At 42.1% G+C, this 23591-nt stretch overlaps 1 protein-coding gene across 2 annotated transcripts in view; it reads left to right on the top strand.

The window, feature by feature from the left end:
• The window catches only part of anapc15 (anaphase promoting complex subunit 15), a 117085-nt gene extending 93494 nt beyond the window's left edge, over positions 1-23591 (top strand). Inside the window, exons 3-5 of one of the 2 annotated variants that reach the window (XM_084317057.1) lie at positions 15641-15700; positions 22723-22860; positions 22970-23591. In XM_084317057.1, coding sequence (XP_084173183.1) covers positions 15641-15700; positions 22723-22860; positions 22970-23017 — 246 coding nt within the window. In that variant the 3' untranslated portion in view covers positions 23018-23591. Of the gene's footprint in view, positions 1-15640; positions 15701-22719; positions 22861-22969 lie in introns of both variants that reach the window. The other variant, XM_084317056.1, reaches the window with a different exon arrangement.

Raw genomic sequence — 23591 nt, 5'->3', positions numbered from 1 at the left:
AGGATGACTTTGCAGCATGAATATTGTTTGGGATTCGGCAAGCACGCATTAGTTATTGAAAGTGGTCGTGCGCTGTTCACTCGGTGTCGCGGGCAGGGGTGGTTACCCCTAACCCCCCCGACCCTTTCTTATTATTATTACTATAAAGTTACTACTTTATAATAAAGGCATTCGTTTTGTGGCATTAACATTATATAGTTATACGTTCAATAACATGAGCGTATTTACCGGACCATAGCAAGACAAGCAATACTCTATTCATATCTCAGTTCCTTTCTTTGCTCAGAGCGTGCTGAGTTGTCCCATTCTGCGGTCTGTTAATAAAGTTTTCAATCAGACAAGTGTATAGAACGAAGGGCTTTTATTATAACATTCGTTGCAGACAGTAAAATCATTATGTCTCGTTTAGTACTCCTGAAGAGCGATGGTAGTCCACTCCGGCGGAGAGTTAAAGCTAACGTTATTAGCCGTGTTGTGATGAGCTGACATTCAGGACGTAAAAAACGTGTGACGCGTCTCTCTTCTGACCAATCAGTGGTCTGCAATGTTTCACGTGACTTTTCTGGTACCCAATAGGGTCGCTTGGAACCTCAATAGAGAAGTAGGGTATATCTGCAGAGCCGCAAGCCCAACGAGAGGAGGGTAATTTATTATTATTATTATAAAAAACAGCGGTGACGCGGTATTCAGCCTACTCTGCGGTGGCCGTGATGTAACAGCGTTACCGCGGTAATGCGGTAATCGCGGCAGCTCTAATTAGACGGTTACTACATGTGATAGACGCCAGCAAGGATGCCGTGCCTCCTACAGCTATATTATCCTTGGATGCGATGAAAGCCTTTGATAGGTTGGAATGGTCTTATTTATGGGCAGTACTCGGAAGGATGGGGTTAGGAGTAGGATTCATTAATATGATTAAAGTACTATACACGGAGCCATCGGCCATGGTTATAACAGGTAAATTCACCTCCCCTCTTCCTGTCTCGCGCTCGTCCAGACAGGGTGGTCCTCTTAGTCCCGGACTATTTGCTCTATCCTTAGAACCTTTAGCACAGTATATAAGACAATCCCAATCCATAGAGCCGATCTCAATTAGGGGCACACAGCATCATATTAGTTTATATGCGGACGATGTAATATTGTTCATGCAAAACCCTACCACCTCACTGCCTCATCTTCTCAAACTGATAGATGATTTTGGCAATCTATCAGGATTTAGGATAAACTGGCCAAAATCGGCCTTCCTTCCACTTAACCCATTCTCTGCCGGATCTTATATCCATCGCTGTACCCTCTCTGCCAGCGCTATTTGTCTATGGAGATGTTCACCTTCTTTGCAGGGCTATAACTTTTTAAATTATATTGCTAAATTGACATTACTATGGCCCATTCAACATCAATTATCTATCGTTCAGGATGTAGGAACGTTTTACTTTTTCATTCACACATTCATACTAAAATACCGTCTAGAGTATAAATATGTTTTTATCGTTTTCTGCTGTATTTCATAGAACGTGAGATATAGCCATAAATGCATATATTAGATGATCAAATGCAGTTTGATACCGATCAACGTTATATAAAAAATTTCAACTGTACATGGTCCTAAACGTCATGACTGGTCATCTGCGGGTGAACGGAGGGGGGCGGGCATAGCTGTCAACATTGGCAGGAGAAAAAACTTGCACATTTTAGCCCTGCCCCTTCTCCCAGCCCCGCCCCCTCGGCCCGCCCCCTCCCACCCAGCCCCGCCCCCTCCCAATGGAGCTGCCTCGTCGCTGCCATCTGCAGGTCAAAACCTGTATTAAGGAAATTCACTATTATTTTACAGATTACTTTTGTTTTCCTACTTTAAGTGTAAATGCTATAAAAATACAGTAAATGACCTTTTATCAAAATATTAACCATTAAATAAAGGTTGTAATCTGTAAATGTATTTGATTTGACTGTAATTTGACAGTATTTGGAAACCATAGATGCCAGACATTTAGTTTTCTTGCAGCTTTTTTTCTTACAGTGTACAGTCAGTGAATCCTAAATCTCCACTAGGCAACCACTTATCAGTCCAACAAGGACTGGGTGAACTAGTTGCTACATTAAATTAATCAGATACCTGGTTGAAAGTGAAATGCTGTGAACATCCCTGCATTAAGTGTAAGACAATTTCAGTATAAATTCAGTTTATGTAGTAGTAGCATTAACATGTTCATATTTATTGAAATCTTACAATTCATACATAAATGTTATGATGAATTGAAAATGGGGGAAGAAGTCCTTCTCTGGTCTGCATCCCCTTAACAATTGTGTATTGCGCCATACTGTATTGTACCCATTCTGCAATCTGTTAAAGTTAGCAATCAATCAATGTATTACCATAGTGTCTTTATACCTTCATCACTGTAGGCTACATATTAATACGACAACTCAAGAAGAATCAAGAGGTTTATTTGTCACATACAGTGAAATGCAGGTGGTCACGCCCGCATTGATTGTGCAAAATGCTAAATAAAAAAATAGGCATAGAAAAAATATAGGTAACAAGATATGCATGATAAAAAAAGACATGCCATGTTCCTGAAAAACTGGTTCCTATGTACACTACAATATACAATTGTAACTCTGTATCTAAACTATACAATACCCTCTTCCTTTTAAAGTGACATTTTGTGCAAAATACAATAAAAATAGGTAACAAAAGATATGCATGATAAAAAAAGACATGCCATGTTCCTGAAAAACTGGTTCCTATGTACATTACAATATACAATTGTAACTCTGTATCTAAACTATACAATACCTCCTTCCTTTAAAGTGACATTTTGTTTAAAGTGATCTGTACTGTACATACATCTGATAGTATTGTATATTACTATTGCACTTTACTGTTACATTTGCACTCTGGTTGGATGCCAAATGTCTTCATTGTACTGTACAATACATTTTAATCTAATTAGACTGATACTTCATGCGCTGTGGGGGTCACTTCATGCGCTGTGGGGGTCTCTTGCATCGACCAGGGACCTGTTGTAGATATACGTTGTAGACCTTGCATTTTTTTTTTTTTTATTATTGCAAAACAAAAATGATTAAAAGTCAGTACTCAACACACAATGCATAATGAAACTAACAATCAAGGTGGCTAAAATGACATGCAAGTACAGAAACAGAAAACAAACAAGTCTATAATAATATTTTACCGTATACAGTATATATCCAACGAAATTACCAATTATACCAATGCCTTATACAGGATATACCCCTAATACCTATTTTCGAAAACCCTACACACATATGCTCCAGCTCGAACCCCCCCCTCCCGGACCCCTCCTTGGATAGTACCTCCATTATCCCTCACTCCTAACCAGACATTACCATTATAAGCTAGCTTTTATTCTCTCCACCACTTCTAACCACATTGACATTTTGGATTCGTTGAGACCCAGAATTCTTGCTGTAGATATTTCTTGATAAATCACATCGAGATATGTAAGAAACCAAACCTTCCGGCACATTTTTTCTGGTTGAAACCAGCATGATGCGATCAGTTTTTTTAGCTACTGTGATACCCGATAAAACCAATCTCTTTAGCTGTGGATTTACTGCAAACTCAAAAACATCATTCAATAGTAATACAGAGGGGTGTACTGGTATATTCCAAGATACGAGTTTTGATAATTGATGGGTCACATCTTTCCAGAATGCCTTAACTGGTGGGCAGTCCCAATACATGTGCATAAATGTCCCTTCGTCTCCATTTGTACATTGGGAGCATTTTGAGTCTTGTTTAAGACCCATTCTGTTCAGTCTTATAGGAGTCAAATATGTCCTGTGAATATAGTTAAGATTGATTTGTTGATGGTCCGGGTTCCTTGATGTAAGACGGACATTTGCCCATGCTTCTTGCCAATCAAAGTCACTTTCCAGGTCTGGTATATCCCTCCTCCAGACAGAGTCTAGTTGGAGGGTTTCATACGAGGACGTTAGTAATTGATAATAAAAACCTGATACAAAACCTCTCGATGTTTCTCTTTCATAGAAGAATTTGTGGTATCTGTGGTGTTCAACTGGTATGTGTAATGGAACACCGTGAGTCTTCAAACATAGGCGTAACTGGACTCGGTGAGGTTAAACTTTGTGCATATTTCTTAGGGGTGGGACAATACATCGATCCAGATCGATATATCGATCTATTATCAATAATCAAATAGGATCGACGCAACGTAAAAAGATCGATTCATATTGCGATACTCTTATTTTGAAAATCCCCGCGAGTCATATCCGCCGGCGCCCAGTATTGTGAAACTCCGTGTAGAAATTACAGCAGTGTTTGCGTCTGCTGTAAAGCACTACAGAGCGTCTATTTTGCGAGCCGATATAAGTCTGTGCAGTTTTTTCCCCGCAACGGGTCAAATGCATATAACAGGCGTTGCATCGTCGCCATTCCTTTATGCCAACGTCGCGTTAAATATCTAAATGAACGTCGCGTTGGCTGCTAAAAGCTAAGCAGCTAACCGTGAGAGAGAACAGGAGAGTGGAAAGGGGACTTGGAAGGAGGAGGGGTGGGGGCTGTGGGGGACTGTGTGTGTGTGTGTGTGTGTGTGTGTGTCTGTGTGTGTGTTAAAGCTCAATATATAAAAACAAAAGTGAACAGGAGGTCTATTTGTATTAAAAACAATAGATTGTTTTTCATTTAAATGTCTGGAAGAGCTCAAAAATAAATACATCAATTGATATTTCCGTAGCCTTTTTTTAGTTGATCTAAATGTGACTGATTGTGTTAAATGGGCACATAATATCGCCTCATATCGATCGCAGACACCTGAATTGAATCGTATCGTATCGTATCGTGGCAGACTTTGTGATATCGGCAAATATCGTATCGTTGTCCAAAGAATCGATATCGTATCGTATCGTGATGAAACTGATGATTCCCACCCCTAAATTATTTCTCCATAACTACAAAAACCTTGGTTATTAAAAATATCCCCTAATGAGTGTATGCCTTGCTCTTCCCATATAGGGAATCTTATAGGACGTTTTTCAATTAAGAGTGCATTGTTATTGAATAAGGGAGTGTGATTATGCCATTTTTGAGGGTTAGGATATTTTTTTGTGTTTCTCGCCATATCCGGATTGCATGGGTAATTATGGGGCCAAATTTCCGCTCACAGTGCTTGATTGGTAGTTTAGTGTGTGCTAAGTCCTTCAGTCTATGTGGGGCTACTATGTTTTCTTCCAATTTTCTCCAGGATACCAATGCCTGGGGATCAAACCATATTGTCAATGGTCTTAATGTGTATGCCTTAAAATATTGTAAAAAATCTGGAACTGCCATGCCACCGTCTGCTTTATTTCTCTGTGCGGTGGATCTTTTTATGCGAGGTGGTTTGTTATTCCAAATAAATTTGTATGTGGAGGAGTGTAATCTTTTCCAGTAACCCTCTGGAGGGGGTAACGGTAGCATTGAACTGATGAAGTTGATTCTAGGTAGTACATCCATCTTAACTATTGATACCCTTGCCTGTACTGAGTTTTTAAGTTTTGCCCACCTGTCCAGGTCGCGTGTGGCTTTATGACAGGTCATGAGTGCAAGAATGTGACAATTTGACCATGTGACCGCGGGAGAGCGGCAGTGCGGAAATAGGCTGTCTCTAAGACAAACTCTAACCTTAACCAGCTCCTTAACAGCGCCTAAACTTAACCGTTCTAACCTTAACCAACTCCGAAACAATGCCTAACCTTAACCTTAACCTTAACCTTAACCATGCCTAACCTTAACCATAGAAAGAATATTGCCATTCTCTTTGACAAACTCTAACCTTAACCAGCTCCTTAACAGCGCCTAAACTTAACCGTTCTAACCTTAACCAACTCCGAAACAATGCCTAACCTTAACCTTAACCTTAACCATGCCTAACCTTAACCGGCGAAAGAATACACGTTAAAAAAAAAATCACGTTAAAAAAAGAAAAATCATGGGATTCGAACTCGTCAACAACGAACCGCAGGACCGCGGACCGCTGCTATGCCAGGTGAGCTGAAGCGCCGAATGAAAATCATGGCGGATTCCTGCGGCGGTTACCTAATTCCGCTCGCGCTCTGCCGCTCTGCTCTGCGGTTGCCGCGCCTGCCGCGGGGCATGGCGCAGCCAATCAGGGAAAACGCGGAAGCAAAAGCAGCACTACTGACCTGTCATTAAGGAATAGGCGTCCAGGTCGTCTTTGATTTTGTTCTGTATTTTTGTGTAATTGTGCTTCACCGTTTGTCTTATGGTGGGAAATATTTCCACACCCAAGCATCTAAAATGTTTTACCATAGGTATCTCACCTGGGAGGGTTGTATCTTTTTTTGCATGGGTGTTAAGTGGAAGGAAAGCCGACTTTGGCCAATTTATTTTAAATCCCGATAAATCACCAAAGTTCTCTATCAACTTGAGTAGATGAGGCAATGTGGTGTTAAGCAGCATCGAATTAAAACGCCATCTTGGGGCCCGGGAAGATAGTATACCAAATGTTGCTTTTAGTAGTAAATAACAGTGATCTGATAGTGCATTGGGTATCATTTCCACTTCATATTTATCAAATAGTCTTGGGGATGCAAAGACATAATCAATTCTGGATAATGTGTTATGTCTCGCCGATCGACAAGAGTACTTTCGGGTCGTGGGATTAAGTGAACGCCATAAATCATTTACACCTGTAATCTTTGACCAATCCTTTAATGCTTTAGATGATTTTTTTTGTTCGCTGGAAAAGGCGAGGTAAGATTTGTCCATCCTTGGATTCCAAATGGCATTAAAATCCGCACCTATTATAAATGAGTAATCGGGATGGTTTAACATTTCATCGGTTAGTGTAGTGAAGAAACCCTCTTTGTACAAATTTGGGGCATATACCGCTGCCAACGCTATTTTCCTGTTATTGTGTACAATCCTAGCTATAGTTATACGTCCATCCGCATCCGACCATACCCCCTTTAATTCAATATTTAGCTTACGTCTGACGACTATGGCTACACCTCGAGTTCTCGTACCAAAAGAAGAGTGACTAATATTATGGTATATGTTATCCGCTAACGTATCTATGTCTTCCTCTAAAATGTGCGTTTCGCTTAGTAGAGCCACGTCCACATGTTCTTTTTTCATCAGTGTGAGCACGCTTTTGCGTTTGTGTTGTTTGTTTATCCCACCAGTGTTCCATATCATTATATTCAAACTAGCCATAATCTATGCATGTTTTTGTGTAGTTTTTGGTAATGCTTCTGGAGTGCGAAGCTACAATAGATGTACATCCAATTATTGAGGTCCCGTTGAGAGCCGAGCTTAAAAACATATATATATACAAATAAAAATCCCCTATTTTCCCCTCACCCAGAGAGTCGTACAGGCCTGTGTTCCAAAAACACATCCTCCGCGTATGACTCCCTCCCTTAGGCCACCGGATTGCCCAAACTGAGCTTTGTAATCCTAATCTTCCTATGCTAATTGCCATAGGATCTAACATTTTCATTCTAATACAATAGAATGTTGCTTTTGGTCTTGCGCCTTCCCTTACTGTAATGAAATATTATGAAAAATGAAAAAAGAATAAACTTTCATCGATATATTCATTTGAACCCTCTACTAACTTATGTAGGAAACATCAGAAAAAAGGAAAAGATTGTAGAGAAACATTAACACCTTAATATGAAGAACAATGGGAAAGAACAATGTAAGATAAAAGAGAGAGAAAAAAAAGATAAAAATAAGGAGTGAGAGATAGAATAAAACTCAACGTGGAGAAGCCACTAGAACAGAATTGAGTAATTAGATAAAAGAGAAAAACAGAGCCTTTTGGAGCTACAATGTGCCAATCTCTACATCAGTGGAGTGATTACTTAAATTGTTAGAATAACCTTGTTGTGCTCATACGTTTAGGTGTGGTTGATTTTTTTTTAAGTTTTATTAAGGCCTGATTAAACTTCAGTCAATTGATCATATGCTTATGCTTATACACACCGGATGTTAATGTTAGAGTTGCAGGCCTTCGTTGTAATGGTGCATTATATTCTAGAAGGTTGTAGAATACACTAGTATATACTAACAGACTGTTGTTATGTTCCAGAATGATCTTCCTACCCAGGGTTCATGACTACTAGAATTTTCGGGAGATTTCTAAGTGACCCAGAGCAGTCGAGCGATAAGCCCAGAATATTCCAGATTGTTCTTATTGTCAATGATATGTTCTTGTCTCCACGGAGACCAGAGGTCTGAAAATATAATGCATTACGAATCACAATATGCCTTGGTGTAGCCGGCATGCATATCATCTGCTACTTTTGTTGAGCCCGGATAAAGTCATTCTAATACTGATATACACAGAGAAAGAGAGAGATGAGAAGGCTTATCTGTTTTCAGACGGTGTTTCGTTCTGCCTTGGGGGTTCTGCTCCATGTTGATTCCAGTATTCCTCGGCTTCTTTAGGCGTGTGTAATCCAATCCTACGGCTGTCCCTGCCCACGATCGTTAACAGCGCCGGGTATGCTAGCCTTGGTCTGAGGCCAGACTTGAACAATTTCTGCATCACCTCCTTGTAGGGGAGACGCCGAGCGATGGCTTCTTTGCAAAGATCCTCGTAGATAAATATTGAGTGTTCACCATGTTTCAGCTTCCCCCTTTGGATGCGAGCAATTTTGATGATGTCATCCCTTATTGCCGTCTTCCGCAGAGTAACAATGATGACTCTTGGCCCGTTGCTTCTTTGCTCCCGAGTACCGATTCTGTAAGCTTGGTCCACTGTCGGCACTGTGTTTAGAAAGTTGTTACCCAAAATCTCTGATAGCACTGTTGGAAAGTTGTCGTCTGCGCAATTGACTGCTTCATCAAGTCCTACAATGCGGATGTTATTTCGCCTGTAGTAGCGTTGGGTTTCGAGTAGCCTCTCCGTCGCTTCATCTTTAACATCTTGTATTTTCCTCCGGCATGCCTCTTCCACCCTTTTTATCTCATTTGTTACCTCTGTCATTCCAACGTTGATGGTGTTCTCGTTCATTTTGACTGCTCGTGTAATATCTGTCACCGTATTCTCCACTGTCGTGATTCGCTCGGACTGTACAGCGACCGCTCTCATAACCTCTTCGAGTTTAGCGTCGACGTGTGCTTTGAATTCATCTTTGAGTTCCTCGATGTGTAATTTGAAAGCGACCATCTGTTCTTTCATCAGGATTTCATCAGCATTTTTCAACACCTTCTGAGAAGGAGTGTATTTGTCAGCTGGACCAGTGTGATTGATCTTGCATGACAGTAAAGCACAAACAGTACTGTTGTCCAATGCCAGTCTGTTTTCTGTGACAATCTTCTTCACCATACTGAATACCCTTTCAGAGCTGGCATTGCTGTGTGGAATGCATAACAGAGCCTTCATAAGTCTCACCAGCTCACTGAACCTCAAGTCCTTGCCTAGAAGGCCCCAAAATCTGTCGATTCTGTCTTCTTGGGGGAGCTGCTCGGCCACATGGTAGTTGGCGAGTTCCTGTAACAGCTGATCCTGATTCAAACTCAACTGAGGGAACAGGGCTCCTAGCCTTTGCACTGTAAAACAAAACCATACAATACATTATACAATACAGTCAAAGTATCTTGCCACTTGTTTTTGCTGTCTTCAACTGGAAATTATAATTCTATTCTAACTGGAAACGTATTATATCAGTCTTCAACTGGAAACTGTTGCTAATATCTACCCGTCTTTAAAAAGGGTTATTACATGGCGTTTTCACATTCGCCAAAATGCTTGATTGTGATTGGTCAATAGCGCTCGGTTGCCCATAGCAGCGGTCAATTATTTCTCGATAACTGACCGCTGGCATGGGCAACGCGCAATAATGACCGCTGATACGGGTAACAGAGCGCTATTGACCAATCACAATCAAGCATTTTGATCGCCACTAGATGGCACCATCTACCAGGCTATGCACAGCTCAGTGCATGTTGTGCTGTTGTGAGGAGCCACAGAAGTTATCTTCAAACTGTTTCTATACCTGTCATTGGAGTTATGTCAAGCTGCGATGCAGGGTCTAGCACTGTCAGGTCCTTCAGGAGTTGGGAGTCGATTGGAAAGCAGGCGATCATCTTTCGTATAAGTGCTTCATAGAAGGCTCTTACAGTTCTAAAACAGTAAAACAATCATATTCATTAGTGTCATTTCAGGGCACACAACAGACTTCTCAAGTTGAGATCATAACTACAATAATAATAACATGTTTTGATCCCCAAGCATTAGTATCCTGGAGAAAATTAGAAGAAAACATAGTAGCCCCACATAGACTGAAGGACATAGCATACACTAAACTACCAATCAAGCATTGTGAACGGAAATGTGGCCCCATAATTACTCATGCGATCCGGATATGGCGTGAAACACAAAAAAAATATCCTAACCCACATAAATGGCACAATCATACTCCCTTATTCAATAACAATGCACTCTTGATTGAAAAACGACCTATAAGATTCCCTATATGGGAAGAGCAAGGCATACACTCATTAGGGGATGTTTTTAACAAACAGGGTTTTTGTAGTTATGGAGAAATATGCAAAAAATGTAATCTCACCAAGTCCACATGGCTTTTTTTTACATACAGTTACGGCTATGTTTGAAGTCTCACGGTGTTCCATTAGACATACCAATTGAACACCACAGATACCACAAATTCTTCTATGAAAGAGAGACATCGAGAGGTTTTGTTTCAGATTTTTATCATCAATTACTAACGTCCTCGTATGAAACCCTCCAACTAGACTCTGTCTGGAGGAGGGATATACCAGACCTGGAAAGTGACTTTGATTGGCAAGAAGCCTGGGCAAATGTCCGACTTACATCAAGGAACCCGGACCATCAACAAATCAATCTTAACTATATTCACAGGACATACTTGACTCCTATAAGACTGAACAGAATGGGTTTTAAACAAGACTCCAAATGCTCCCAATGTACAAATGGGGATGAAGGGACATTTATGCACATGTACTGGGACTGCCCACCAGTTAAGATATTCTGGAAAGATGTGACCCAACAATTATCAAAACTCTTATCTTGGAATATACCTGTACACCCCTCTGTATTACTATTGAATGATGTTTTTGAGTTTGCAGTACATCCACAGCTAAAGAGATTGGTTTTATCGGGTATCACAGTAGCTAAAAAGCTGATCGCATCACGCTGGTTTCAACCGGAAAAAAAGATGCCGTAAAGTTTGGTTTCTTACATATCTCGATGTGATTTATCAAGAAATATCTACAGCAAGAATTCTGGGTCTCAATGAATCCAAAATGACAATGTGGTTAGAAGTGGTGGAGAGAATAAAAGCTAGCTTATAATGGTAGTGTCTGGTTAGGAGAGAGGGATAATGGAGGTACTATCCATAGAGGGGTCCGGGAGGGGGGGGTTCGAGCTGGAGCATATGTGTGTAGGTTTTTAGATAACAGGTATTAGGGGTATATCCTGTATAAGACATTGGTATAAATGGTAATTTCGTTGGATATACACTGTGTATTAATGCTTGTGTATCTTATCGTGTGTTGTCATGTTTGCTTATATGTGTGTTTAAAAAATAATAAAAATATAAAATACAAAAAAAAATAATATACTCACTGAAAGATTTTCTTCCTGGCTGAGACAGGGATGTCTGCCTGTTCGATGAATGCGCGTGTCTGTTCTCCAATGAAGAGCGCTTCATCTGCCAGCTGATGTCCCTCTCCATAGTGCACCTCCTTGAGAGGCACACCCATGATGGACCTGGGTGGTATGAGGAAGGCCAAGAACTGCCTGATCAGCCGACACATATCGCGTTCGAGTCTGTGAATCTGGACTCCCTCCGACTGTAGACAGACAACAGTGAAATGATAAGCATTATCATCATAATGATATTTATATGGTAATCCCTTACATTATCACAAGTCATGACACCCACCTGAAAGGCTGTGTTGAAATCAGCCAAAGGCTTAAGATCAACAATGAAAAAGGCTGAGCTTTACATATGCTTGTAACGTCGTCATCACACTCCACAGCTATGGCACCTGTTGAGCAAAAGAGTCCATTGATTAGATTTGATTGTCCTTTATATTAGCAAACAGTATTATTTATAGATCCTTTTCACAGCAGCCATTTAACAGAACGCAGGGTAAACCTAGGCTAGTATATTGTCTATTCATTAGTAACGTTAGCTGCTAGCTAGTCTGTGGCTAGCAATGAAAGCCACAAAATGGGGGAGGGGAGGGGACCCTGATGTAAACAAGACGAAAGTCCTCTGGTCTGCATCACCTTAACAATTGTGTGTTGAGCTGTACTGTATTGTACCCATTGTGCAATCTGTTAATACAATTATCTGTTAAATAAAGTTTTTCATTCATTATCTTACCTTTGATGAGTTGGGTGATTTTCGTTTTCCCAGCCGAGTACTTCTGAGCAATGTCATAACCTTTGGGAAACATATCTGATACGCTCTGGTTGAACACGTCGCAGAAACTGAAGGACACGTTCGTTTGTGCACAAATCATGGCCATTTTAACTTCAGCTTTGGTGACCAAATCAGCCTCTGTTGTATTTCTCGTCACGAACGTAGTCATAACACGGGCATTTGTCATACCGCACAATCCTCTCTCAAGTCCATCGTAGAATGTACAAAATTTGCGCTAAATCCCTCCTTTATCCGGTCGCTGTTGTTATTCTTCTTCATGTCGCAACCGTCTTCCGGTTCTTCCGGTCTGACTTCCTGTGATAACGGTCTAATCTACACTGCTGCCACCTGTCGTCACGGAGGGGAATTGCAGCCATTTTGTAAAGTACAAAATACGTGCCAATATGTGAACCGTGAACAGGGCGTGAAGAAGGTTGAAAAAACAGGAGAATCCCGGGAAAAACGGTAGGGTTGACAGCTATGGGGGGGGGTCATTAATAATTCAATGACCGACGTTAAATGATTCATGTAGTATGGGTGATATATTGATCAGAGCAGTTTGTATCGAAAATGGTAAAGAAAAACGCTGAAACTCACCCCAGTCTCCTCGTAGCGTTGGGTGATGAGAGTGTAGCAAAAAGATCGCTATTATGGGATGTTGATCGATGTGATCCATTTCCGGGTTGTATATTACTAATACACATCCAAATCATGTTGATTATTGAGTTATGGCAAAGATCAATATCCACGGTGTCTGTATTGAGCCCCGGGACGCTAAGCGAGTGGCCGGACGAAAATAGGGGACGGACCAAGCACTTCCGGCCACTTCCGGTTTGGCAACTCGTCGATCGGCCACGAGGTGGTGGTATTGAAGCGTTGCAGAGTTGTGATGGCCCAGACAGCATCACCCAAGACTCCGTGAGTGACATATGAATACCATGACGAAAATATGAAATATTGATCTCAAAGACGCCTTACGGCGTCATTGGCAGATTACGCATGGCGGAGAATGACGTGTTAACACGTCATCGGCCGAGAATGGGTTAATGTTACTGCAAAGGCTACCTTCCTTCCAGAAAATATACAAATGGTAGAACACTTTAGATGTCTTGGAGTTGAAATATTCCCCACTATATGCCAAACAGTGAAGTATAATTATACAGGAATCCAAGATAGGATCACAAATGACTTTGACAGGTGGTCAAAACTTAAAAACTCAGTACAGGCCCGAGTATCAATAGTTAAGATGGATGTTTTACCTTGAATCAACTTCTTCAGTTCAATGCTACCGTTACCCCCCTGCTGGTTACTGGAAAAATTACATTCCGCCGCATATAAATTTATTTGGAACAACAAACCTCCACGAATAAAAAGATCCACCGCACAGAGAAATAAAGCCGACGGAGGTCTAGCATTTCCAGACTTCTACTACTAGTGTACTCTTTAAGACCACTGATCACCTGGTTTGATTCTCAAGCATCCGTATCCTGGAGAACATTAGAAGAAAACATTGTGGCACCACATAGACTGCAGGATGTAGTATACACCAACCTATCAATTAAGCAATGCAACATGAAATTTGGCCCTCTTATTACACATATGATCCGGATATGGCGTGAAACACAAAAAAAATGTACTAACCAACATAAATGGCATAGACACTCTCCCATATTTAATAACAATACACCTTTTTTTTATCCACTTTTTCTCCCATTTTCTATTTTTCTCCCATCCCAATTTTCATATCGTCCAATTCAACCCTCCCCTGTCTTTGAACGTTGTTTCTTGCCTCCCACAAGCCGGCTGCAATGTGGACTAAGTCATACATAGCACAAGTCCCCTCCGATACTCGAGGTAACAGCCGTCGCATCTTTTCACCTGCGCGGCTCGATCGTTCAGCGTCGGGGGTCTGGGCTTTGGAGGGGCCCCGCCCCCGTCGCTTCTTGATTCTACTGCGCAGGCGCACCAACCGACCTGTAGGAGTCGCTGTCCACAACGCCCGATCCCCACCCTTCAGTTTCCCTCCCCATAATACGGCCAATGTGTATTACTGTGGACGACCAGCTAAACTGAAAGCAATGTGGAGAGCGGGGCTCGAACAGGAGGCATCCTGTTCGAGCCTAGTCTCCAGCATTCGTTGCGAGCGCCTTGCCCACTGCGCCACGTAGCCGCCCATAACAATACACTCCTTATTGCACAACAACCAATCAGATTTCCCAAATGGGAAAAGAATGGCATACATACATTGGGAGATATCTTCAACGAATGGGGTTTCTGTAGCTATCAAGATATACATAACAAATTTAACCTCACCAGTTCCACATACTATTTCTACAGACAGTTATTAGCATGTTTGAAGGCTCATGGAGTCCCATTAAAGGTACCACTTGAGCACCACAGATATCACAAATTATTTTATGAAAAGGAGACATTGAGAGGTTTTGTCTCGGACTTTTACCGTCACTTACTTACATCTTCGTAGACTCAGTTTGGAGGAGGGATATACCGGACTTGGAAGTAGATTTTGATTGGGCTGAAGTCTTGGCAAACGTTCTGCTATCGTCACGTAACCCAGATCATCAACAGATTAATCTTAATTTTATTCATAGGACTTACCTAACTCCTATTCGACTGAACCGTATGGGGCTTAAACAAGACTCTCGATGTTCCTTATGTACAAACGGTGATAGTGGTACATTTATGCATATGTATTGGGAATGCCCGCCTGTTAAGATATTTTGGGAAGAAATAACCACACTATTATCAGGATTTTTGTTTTTGACAATACCTGTAATGCCTTCTGTATTGTTGCTGAATGATGTCTCTCAGTTATCACACTCTGTACTTATAAAAAGGATAATCTTGTCCGGTCTTACGGCTGCCAAAAAGCTAATAGCATCACGCTGGATTCAGGCTACCCCTGAAGACTTACGTTTATTTATTATTAATTTTATTATTATAATTATTTCACATTTACATGTATGGAAATTGGAATTTCACGTGTATTTCACTATACACATATATACCTGCACATATTCATACATGATGTCCATAACATTGCTCTGTATTATATATATATTTAACGCTAGGTTGTATTCTTACTATTCTATTGTATTTTAACAGTTATATAACATTGTTATTCTAAATCTAGGTTGTATTTTAACTCTAGGTTGTATTCTAACTATTCTATTCTATTGTATTTTAACAGTTACAGAGCATTGCTGAGAAGGACAACAATCTGATGCCTATTGGGAAGCCCATCTTCGAGGTATACTATTTATTGGCCTGACAACACTTGGAATGAATTACTTAATAATCCCACTACTATAATTAGAGAGCAATTTGTGTGTGTGGTGTGGAGGGCTGGAGGTAAGGGCCATGGGCAGGGATGTGGGTAGGGGCCATGGGGAGGGTTGGAGGTAGGGGCCATGGGGGAGGGCTGTGGGTAGGGGCCATGGGGAGGGTTGGGGGTAGGGGCCATGGGGAGGATTGGAGGTAGGGCCCATGGGGAGGGTTGGAGGTAGGGGCCATTGGGAGCACTGTGGATAGGGGCCATGGGGAGGGTTGGAGGTAGGGGCCATTGGGAGCACTGTGGATAGGGGCCATGGGGAGGGTTGGAGGTAGGGGCCATGGCGAGGATTGGAGGTAGGGGCCATGGGGAGGTTGGGTTGGAGGTAGGGGCCATGTGGAGGGCTGTGGGGAGGCTTGGAGGTAGGGGCCATGGGGAGGGTTGGAGGTAGGGTCCTTAATATTAGATTAAGTATATTAAAGTAATGAATTGTTAACTATACTTAGTTGGATGGTGTGGTTCTTAAAGCAACTGGCTCCCCTGTATACAAAGGGCAGTAAAAGCCAGGCTAGTAACTACAGGCCTGTGTAAATCTTGAATAGTGTATCCAAAGTAACAGTCAGGATTCAGAACCGCTCACTCCAAAAATGGAGATTGAGGAAGGGAATTACCCCGGTATGGTCATGCTAGATCTTCAGAAGGCGTTTGATACAATTGACCATCAAATTCTACTCATGAAACTAGAATGTATAGCCCTAAAAGTAAAAGATGTTTCTGTAAACTGGTTTACATCCTACCTCACAAACGGAGAACAGGTGAAAGTGGGAGAGGCCCTGGGGCGACAGTGGCTCGGAAGGTAGAGCAGTCGTCTGGTAATCCGGAGGTTCCCGGTTCGATTCACGCTCCTCCTGGGCAGCATGTCGAAGTGTCCTTGAGCAAGACACTGACTTAACCCCTAATTGCTCCTGATGAGCAGGTTGGCACCTTGCATGGTTGCCTCTGCCGTTGGTATGTGAATGTGTGAGTGAATGGGTAAAATGTGAGGAACCAATTGTAAAGCGCTTTGGATAAAAGCGCTATACAAGTGCAGCCATTTACCCTGTCCTCAGTTAGAGAGGTCACATGTGGGGGTACCACAAGGCTCTATTTTAGGACCTTTATTGTTTTTAATCTACATCAATGACATGCCGGCAGCAATGTCATGTAGAACTATGATTTATGCAGACGACTCCACTTTACTCGTATCAGGAAAAGACCCAAACATTATTGAGGAAACTCTCCGCAGAGAACTGTCTTTAGTTAGAGACTGGATGATCGACAACAAACTGTCACTACATATAGGAAAGACAGAATCCATCCTATTTGTCACAAATAAGGCTCAAGAAAGGTGATACAATCGAGGTACAGTGTGAAGGAAACATCATTGAAAGCAAGTCAAATAATAAAAATAAACTTTGTATAGCACCTTTCATACAAAAATTGCAGCTCAAAGTGCTTCACAGCAAATAAAAGACATGCATAAAATGAGCACATAATGTGCATACATAAAATCAGTTTTTTACAGTGCAATAAAATAGTTCTGGATTACAGTTTAAAGTCGTCTTTACCTTTTTCTGTTTGGTATCCACAGTTTAAAACATGTTTGATACCCACTTTGACCCTTTGAACCTCCCACTCAGGGCAAACCTCCCTCTCAGGGTGCAGTTCTAGGCCTGGGTCCCCTACACAGTTTTAAAGCCTGACAGTCTTTCTTCTTGCTTGATACCCACAGTTTAATACCTGACAGTTTAGAACCTGTAATAAAAAGCAATATAGAATGGACAGAGTAAAATGATGCAATAGTGCAGTGCAATAAAAAATCCGAATGACTGTTTGAACAGTTTAAAACCGTCTTTAAAGTGGAAATGAAGCAGTGAGCAATGTGATCCTAGTTTGTTTGTTGTGTACCTTGTGTAAGACAGGGTTCTATAATCAAATGTGAAATCTATCTTATTTGTCTGAAAAATCAAATATAATATCCCTGTTTTCAACATGGGCGCCGCCATTTTGTTGCTGACGTCATGGCTGACGTCATGCCGCTGGTTTGGTGTATACACTGCTGGTTAGCTGCCTATAGTGAATGGGTCAGTCAGTAAATAAAATGTTGCCTACAAAACAACGGGACCGCGGTGGTTCTGTTTGTATTGCTCCTGGCTGTTCAAACTAATTTTACCATGTGAGAGAGAGGAAAGTTGGTTAATTTCCACAAACTACCAGTGAAAAAAACAGTGTTGTTGGCATGTTGGCTCAGGCTGGCTGCACTCAGGCGGCGCGACCAGCCTGTTGGACAGGGAAGGAGGATCTGCAGAGAACACTTCATTGCCTCGGATTATGTTGTTGGGGTGGGATGTTTGTCCAGAAGACCACTAATCAGCTGAAGCCTGATGCGGTTCCCTCGGTCTTCGACAGACAGACCGGCGTTAGCAACCGGGAGCGATCGCTAGCTAGTTAGCACCAGCCGGGGACCGGCGTTAGCAACCGGGAGCGTCGCGGAGCATTCAGCCTGCTGGCTACCTAGATCCACTTCAACCAGCCGAGCGTCGGGAGCTCCAGCAGCTTGTCGATGTGCTAATAGCCTGGAGCCAGCTACCGTTAGCTTGCAGAGGCTCCAGCACACCGACAAGCTGTGTAGCCAGCTACCGTTAGCTTGCAGAGGCTCCAGCACACCGACAAGCTGTGTAGCCAGCTACCGTTAGCTTGCAGAGGCTCCAGCACACCGACAAGCTGTTTAGCCAGCTACCGTTAGCTTGCAGAGGCTATTAGCACACCGACAAGCTGTGTAGCCAGCAGGCTGAATGCTCCGCGACGCTGGTTGAAGTGGATCTAGGTAGCCAGCAGGCTGAATGCTCCGCGACGCTCCCGGTTGCTAACGCCGGTCCCCGGCTGGTGCTAACTAGCTAGCGATCGCTCCCGAGAGCTAACGCCGGTCTGTCTGTCGAAGACCGAGGGAACCGCATCAGGCTTCAGCTGATTAGTGGTCTTCTGGACAAACCTTCCACCCCCAACAACATAATCCGAGGCAATGAAGTGTTCTCTGCAGATCCTCCTTCCCTGTCCAACAGGCTGATCACGCCGCCTGAGTGCAGCCAGCCTGAGCCAACATACCAACAACACTGTTTTTTTCACTGGTAGTTTGTGGAAATTAACCAACTTTCCTCTCTCTCACATGGTAAAATTAGTTTGAACAGCCAGGAGCAATACAAACAGAACCACCGCGGTCCCGTTGTTTTGTAGGCAACATTTTATTTACTGACTGACCCATTCACTATAGGCAGCTAACCAGCAGTGTATACACCAAACCAGCGGCATGACGTCAGCAACAAAATGGCCGCGCCCATAATGCTAAATGCTTCAGAAATGCACACAACAAATCATTTTTTCTTAGAAACTGCTTATTTTTATAACGTGATTTCTTCTGTGGCTTATCTAAATACTAATGTGATGCTATGAATATGTATTTATCGCACTGCTTCATTTCCACTTTAAAATGTAAAATATCTTGGCGTTTCCCTAGACCAAGCTGTTATTGGGGAGGGAATTGCAGCCAAGGCTCTATCCGAAATCTCAAAGAAGCTAAAATTCCTGTATCGATACACACACTTTCTTAATTTCAAGGTAAAAAAAACGTTTAGTAGCATCACTAATCCAATGTCACTTTGACTACTCTTGTTCCGTGTGGTATAGTGGCCTTTCTCAAAAGCTTAAGAACAAATTACAGGTTGCACAAAACAATGGGCCTCATGCATGAAGCGATATAAGAACAGATTTCGTTCTTAACTAGCATTTCTTCTTATTTTGTTCTTACCTGGGATTCAGCAATGTTTTCTTATTGTTGCTTTTCTCTCAGGCAAGACCAAATTCTAAGAGTGGTCGAGAGCACCCAGATAAGAAACTCTTACCAAAAATAAAATAAAAAAAGCATACCATTGGTTAATTGCCCCCAAATACGACTTTAAAAATACAGAACTTTTCAATAATAATTATGCGTTCTGTCTGAAATGGATTATATATTGCTGTTAGGTTATGCTCTGGCCACCCAGGCCATTGATTGATTGATTGAAGATTTTATTAACAGATTGCAGAATGGGTACAATACAGTACGGCTCAATACACACAATTGTTAAGGGGAGTCAGACCAGAGAAATACTTTCGTCTTGTTTACATCAGGGTCCCCCATTTTCAATTCATAATGACATTTATGACATACACAACATATATACAGATATATATCATGACATTTATGACATGACATACAGGTATGCAGTACTGTATACGTAGCATAGAACGCATATTTAGAGATAGTCTATCTATCAGTGGTTCCCAAACTTCTGTTTTATGCGGACCACTAGATTGTTATCAAGAACATTTGCGGACCACCTCGTATGCAAACAGTAAAACATAAATAAATAAACCACTTACTTTGACCCGTGTCGCGGGCACTGCGTTCCGTTCTCAGAATGGATTTGAGAGAGATGTGTCATCCAGTCTGACTTGGAGCACGCACTGTACTATGCGCACTGCCAGTCATCAGGCTATATATGCGGAGATATTCAGACTCTAGATCTATTTGCAGAGCCAGATGAGTGGCTGCTTAACCGTTAAATATTTCCAAACCTGTGCGACTGGCTCTTGACAACGCACAGTCGTTCAGTATTGACAAAGCCTACAGTACTTTGCTGGAACGATTCATTTAGCACGTACTGTATACAGTACGTGTGTATGCGCGCACTGCGGGAGGTGGCCAGAAGCGCGCAACTAGCCAACTACTATATGAAGTGAGAACGCGCATCCAGTTTAGAATGAGTGTGATTCTTCATTCAAAAAACCTGGGTAAGAACAGATTTGGACTTTAAGAACGGCTTGATGAATGTGGCGGTGGCTTTTCTTATTGTTCTCTTAACAGACAGGTAAGCAAGAATATAAGAAAAATAATAAGAGAGTATTGTTGAATGAGGCCCAATGTCATTATATACATGCTAAATGCTCCTCCCAGGACTCATATCGGTCCCAAAGAAAGGAAAAGAGTAGGGTTATTGCCAGTCGAGGATAGAGTTAAACAACTAAAACTAAACCACATGTTTAATATAGTTAATGGTAGAGCCCCAGAGTATATGTCCTCAAATGTAGATAATAAACACCACCGTAACACAAGTGCCAGCATTATGTCCTGCTGTGTTCCTGATATGTTAAGAGTAAGACAGCCAGAAACTCTTTTTTCTACACTGGTATCTCCTTATGGAAGAGCCTGCCTATGAACATCAAGCCTGACTAAAGCGGTTTTTAAAACGAAAGTAAAGGTGCTTCTTTGGGAAGGAGTGTAGGATTGGAGATTATTCAAATGTTCCAGTTTCTCTCGTACCTTCCAGTGTAGTGCAAGGTACGAAATTTATTTGATGTCTGGTTCTATTGTGTTTTTAGTGTGTTTTTATGTTTTCCATCGAGGACCACTTTGGAAATAAGTGTTAAGTAATGCTTTTAGGTGCAATCCTCTGGAATACAGGGTCATGATGCTTGATTGCTATGTATGATACTTGTAATTTTCCTAATATAATCAAATCGACTAAGATTGGCATAATTTTGCGTATTGTAACAAGTTGCTCACCTGTTTTTCCAACCTGTATACAGTCCTGTAAACCGACCTGTATACAGTCCTGTATACCAACCTGTATACCGACCTGTATACAGTCCTGTCACTCTATTCACAATGTGAGCAGAACCGCATGGAGTCCTTTTTTGGGTGGGGTTGTAGCCTACTACAATGCAACAATTACAAGATCAGTCAAGTGTTTGAATGCAGATTGCACTTTCTTGCCTGCAATATGGATTTGGATAATTTTACAATTTAGTGACACTGACACTAGTATGGAAAGGAGCATGAATGATAGACCTACAGTAGCCTTCCATAGACAACAGTGTTCCATCAAATCACTACCAGCTACACAGCAGGAACAACAGCTCACTAGTCTACCAGCTACACAGCATGAACAGCTCACTACCAGCTACACAGCAGGAACAACAGCTCACTACCAGCTACACAGCAGGAACAGCTCACTACCAGCTACACAGCAGGAACAACAGCTCACTACCAGCTACACAGCATGAACAACAGCTCACTAGTCTACCAGCTACACAGCATGAACAGCTCACTACCAGCTACACAGCAGGAACAACAGCTCACTACCAGCTACACAGCAGGAACAACAGCTCACTACCAGCTACACAGCATGAACAGCTCACTACCAGCTACACAGCAGGAACAACAGCTCACTAGTCTACCAGCTACACAGCATGAACAGCTCACTACCAGCTACACAGCAGGAACAACGGTTCACTACCAGCTACACAGCAGGAACAACAGCTCACTACCAGCTACACAGCAGAAACAACCGCTCACTACCAGCTACATCACAAAACATCAAATCACTACCAGCTACACAGCAGGAACAACAGCTCACTACCAGCTACACAGCAGGAACAACAGCTCACTACCAGCTACATCACAAAACATCAAATCACTACCAGCTACACAGCAGGAACAACGGTTCACTACCAGCTACACAGCAGGAACAACAGCTCACTACCAGCTACACAGCAGGAACAACGGTTCACTACCAGCTACACAGCAGGAACAACAGCTCACTACCAGCTACACCACAAAACATCAAATCACTACCAGCTACACCACAGAAACAACTGCTCACTACCAGCTACACCACAAAACATCAAATCACTACCAGCTACACAGCATGAACAGCTCACTACCAGCTACACCACAGGAACAACAGCCCACAAACATTTACTCCATGCATCCAAAACCTGACATGTCCAGCTGCTGTGGACAAACAGAATCAATTAGCGTTTTTTGCTGAAACATTTTCAACAGCAAAATTATTGACGGGGGGGAAATAATTATTTATATTATATGCTTTATAATAAAGATACACTGTGTGTGTGTGTAGCAGGCGTTTGAGGAGGAGGAGGAGGAGGATGATGAGGATGAAGAAGACAGCGAGGAGGACAGTGAAGACGAGGAGGACATGCAGGACATGGACGAGATGAATGACTATAATGAGTCTCCGGATGATGGAGAGATTAATGAGGTCAGAGGTCACTGGTCACCATGGTTGCATGCACACCGACATCAGACTGATCCCCAAAAATATTGATTCTTTATTATAATTGTTTTTGTCTGTCTTGTGTGTGTCTCAGGTGGATATGGAAGGAGCTGATCAGGATCAAGACCAGTGGATGATCTAGACCGTCTACTGAACTAGACTGAACCAGATTGGGTGAGACCAGCAGACCACCCTGGACTGGACTTGACTCGACTGGACTGGACTGGCCTGGCCTTAATCTCAGTATGAGAGCCTGCCCTCCAGTGGACAAAACTGTTATTACACTGGTTGCTTTCAGGAAGACATGTCGCTTTCTTTCGTGTCTGCTGTCTGTCTTTGTGTCCACTACAGACAAAAGACACTGGACAGACTCATGCCAGGGTCTTTGGTATTATCTTGTTTTGTTTATTTACGATTCACAGCCTGTTCATCAGATTCTCAATTATTTATTTTTCTTCCTTTAACATTTTGAAGGCTCAGAGAGGACCTCCTGTGATTGGTCAAAGCAGCTGCTTTTCCACAGAAGCTGGCTCCTCCTCTCGAGCAACCAAAACCAAAATCTTTATTTGAAAGGAGATTCTGTTGAAAGAAGTAAGAGTTAGTCTCATTCTGTAGGGTTAGTCTCAGTCTGTAGAGTTTAGAGATGGACATCGATTTTTAAATAGTCATTAAATTATAAGAAATCGAATGAAGGTGCTCCCATTGTCGGGTGGACT

Source organism: Notolepis coatsorum, assembly GCF_963971535.1.
Source record: "Notolepis coatsorum genome assembly, chromosome: 1".
Classification (NCBI taxonomy): Eukaryota; Metazoa; Chordata; class Actinopteri; order Aulopiformes; family Paralepididae; genus Notolepis; species Notolepis coatsorum.
The sequence above is the reverse complement of the archived record's forward strand: the minus strand, read 5'-3'. Positions and strand labels throughout refer to the sequence as shown.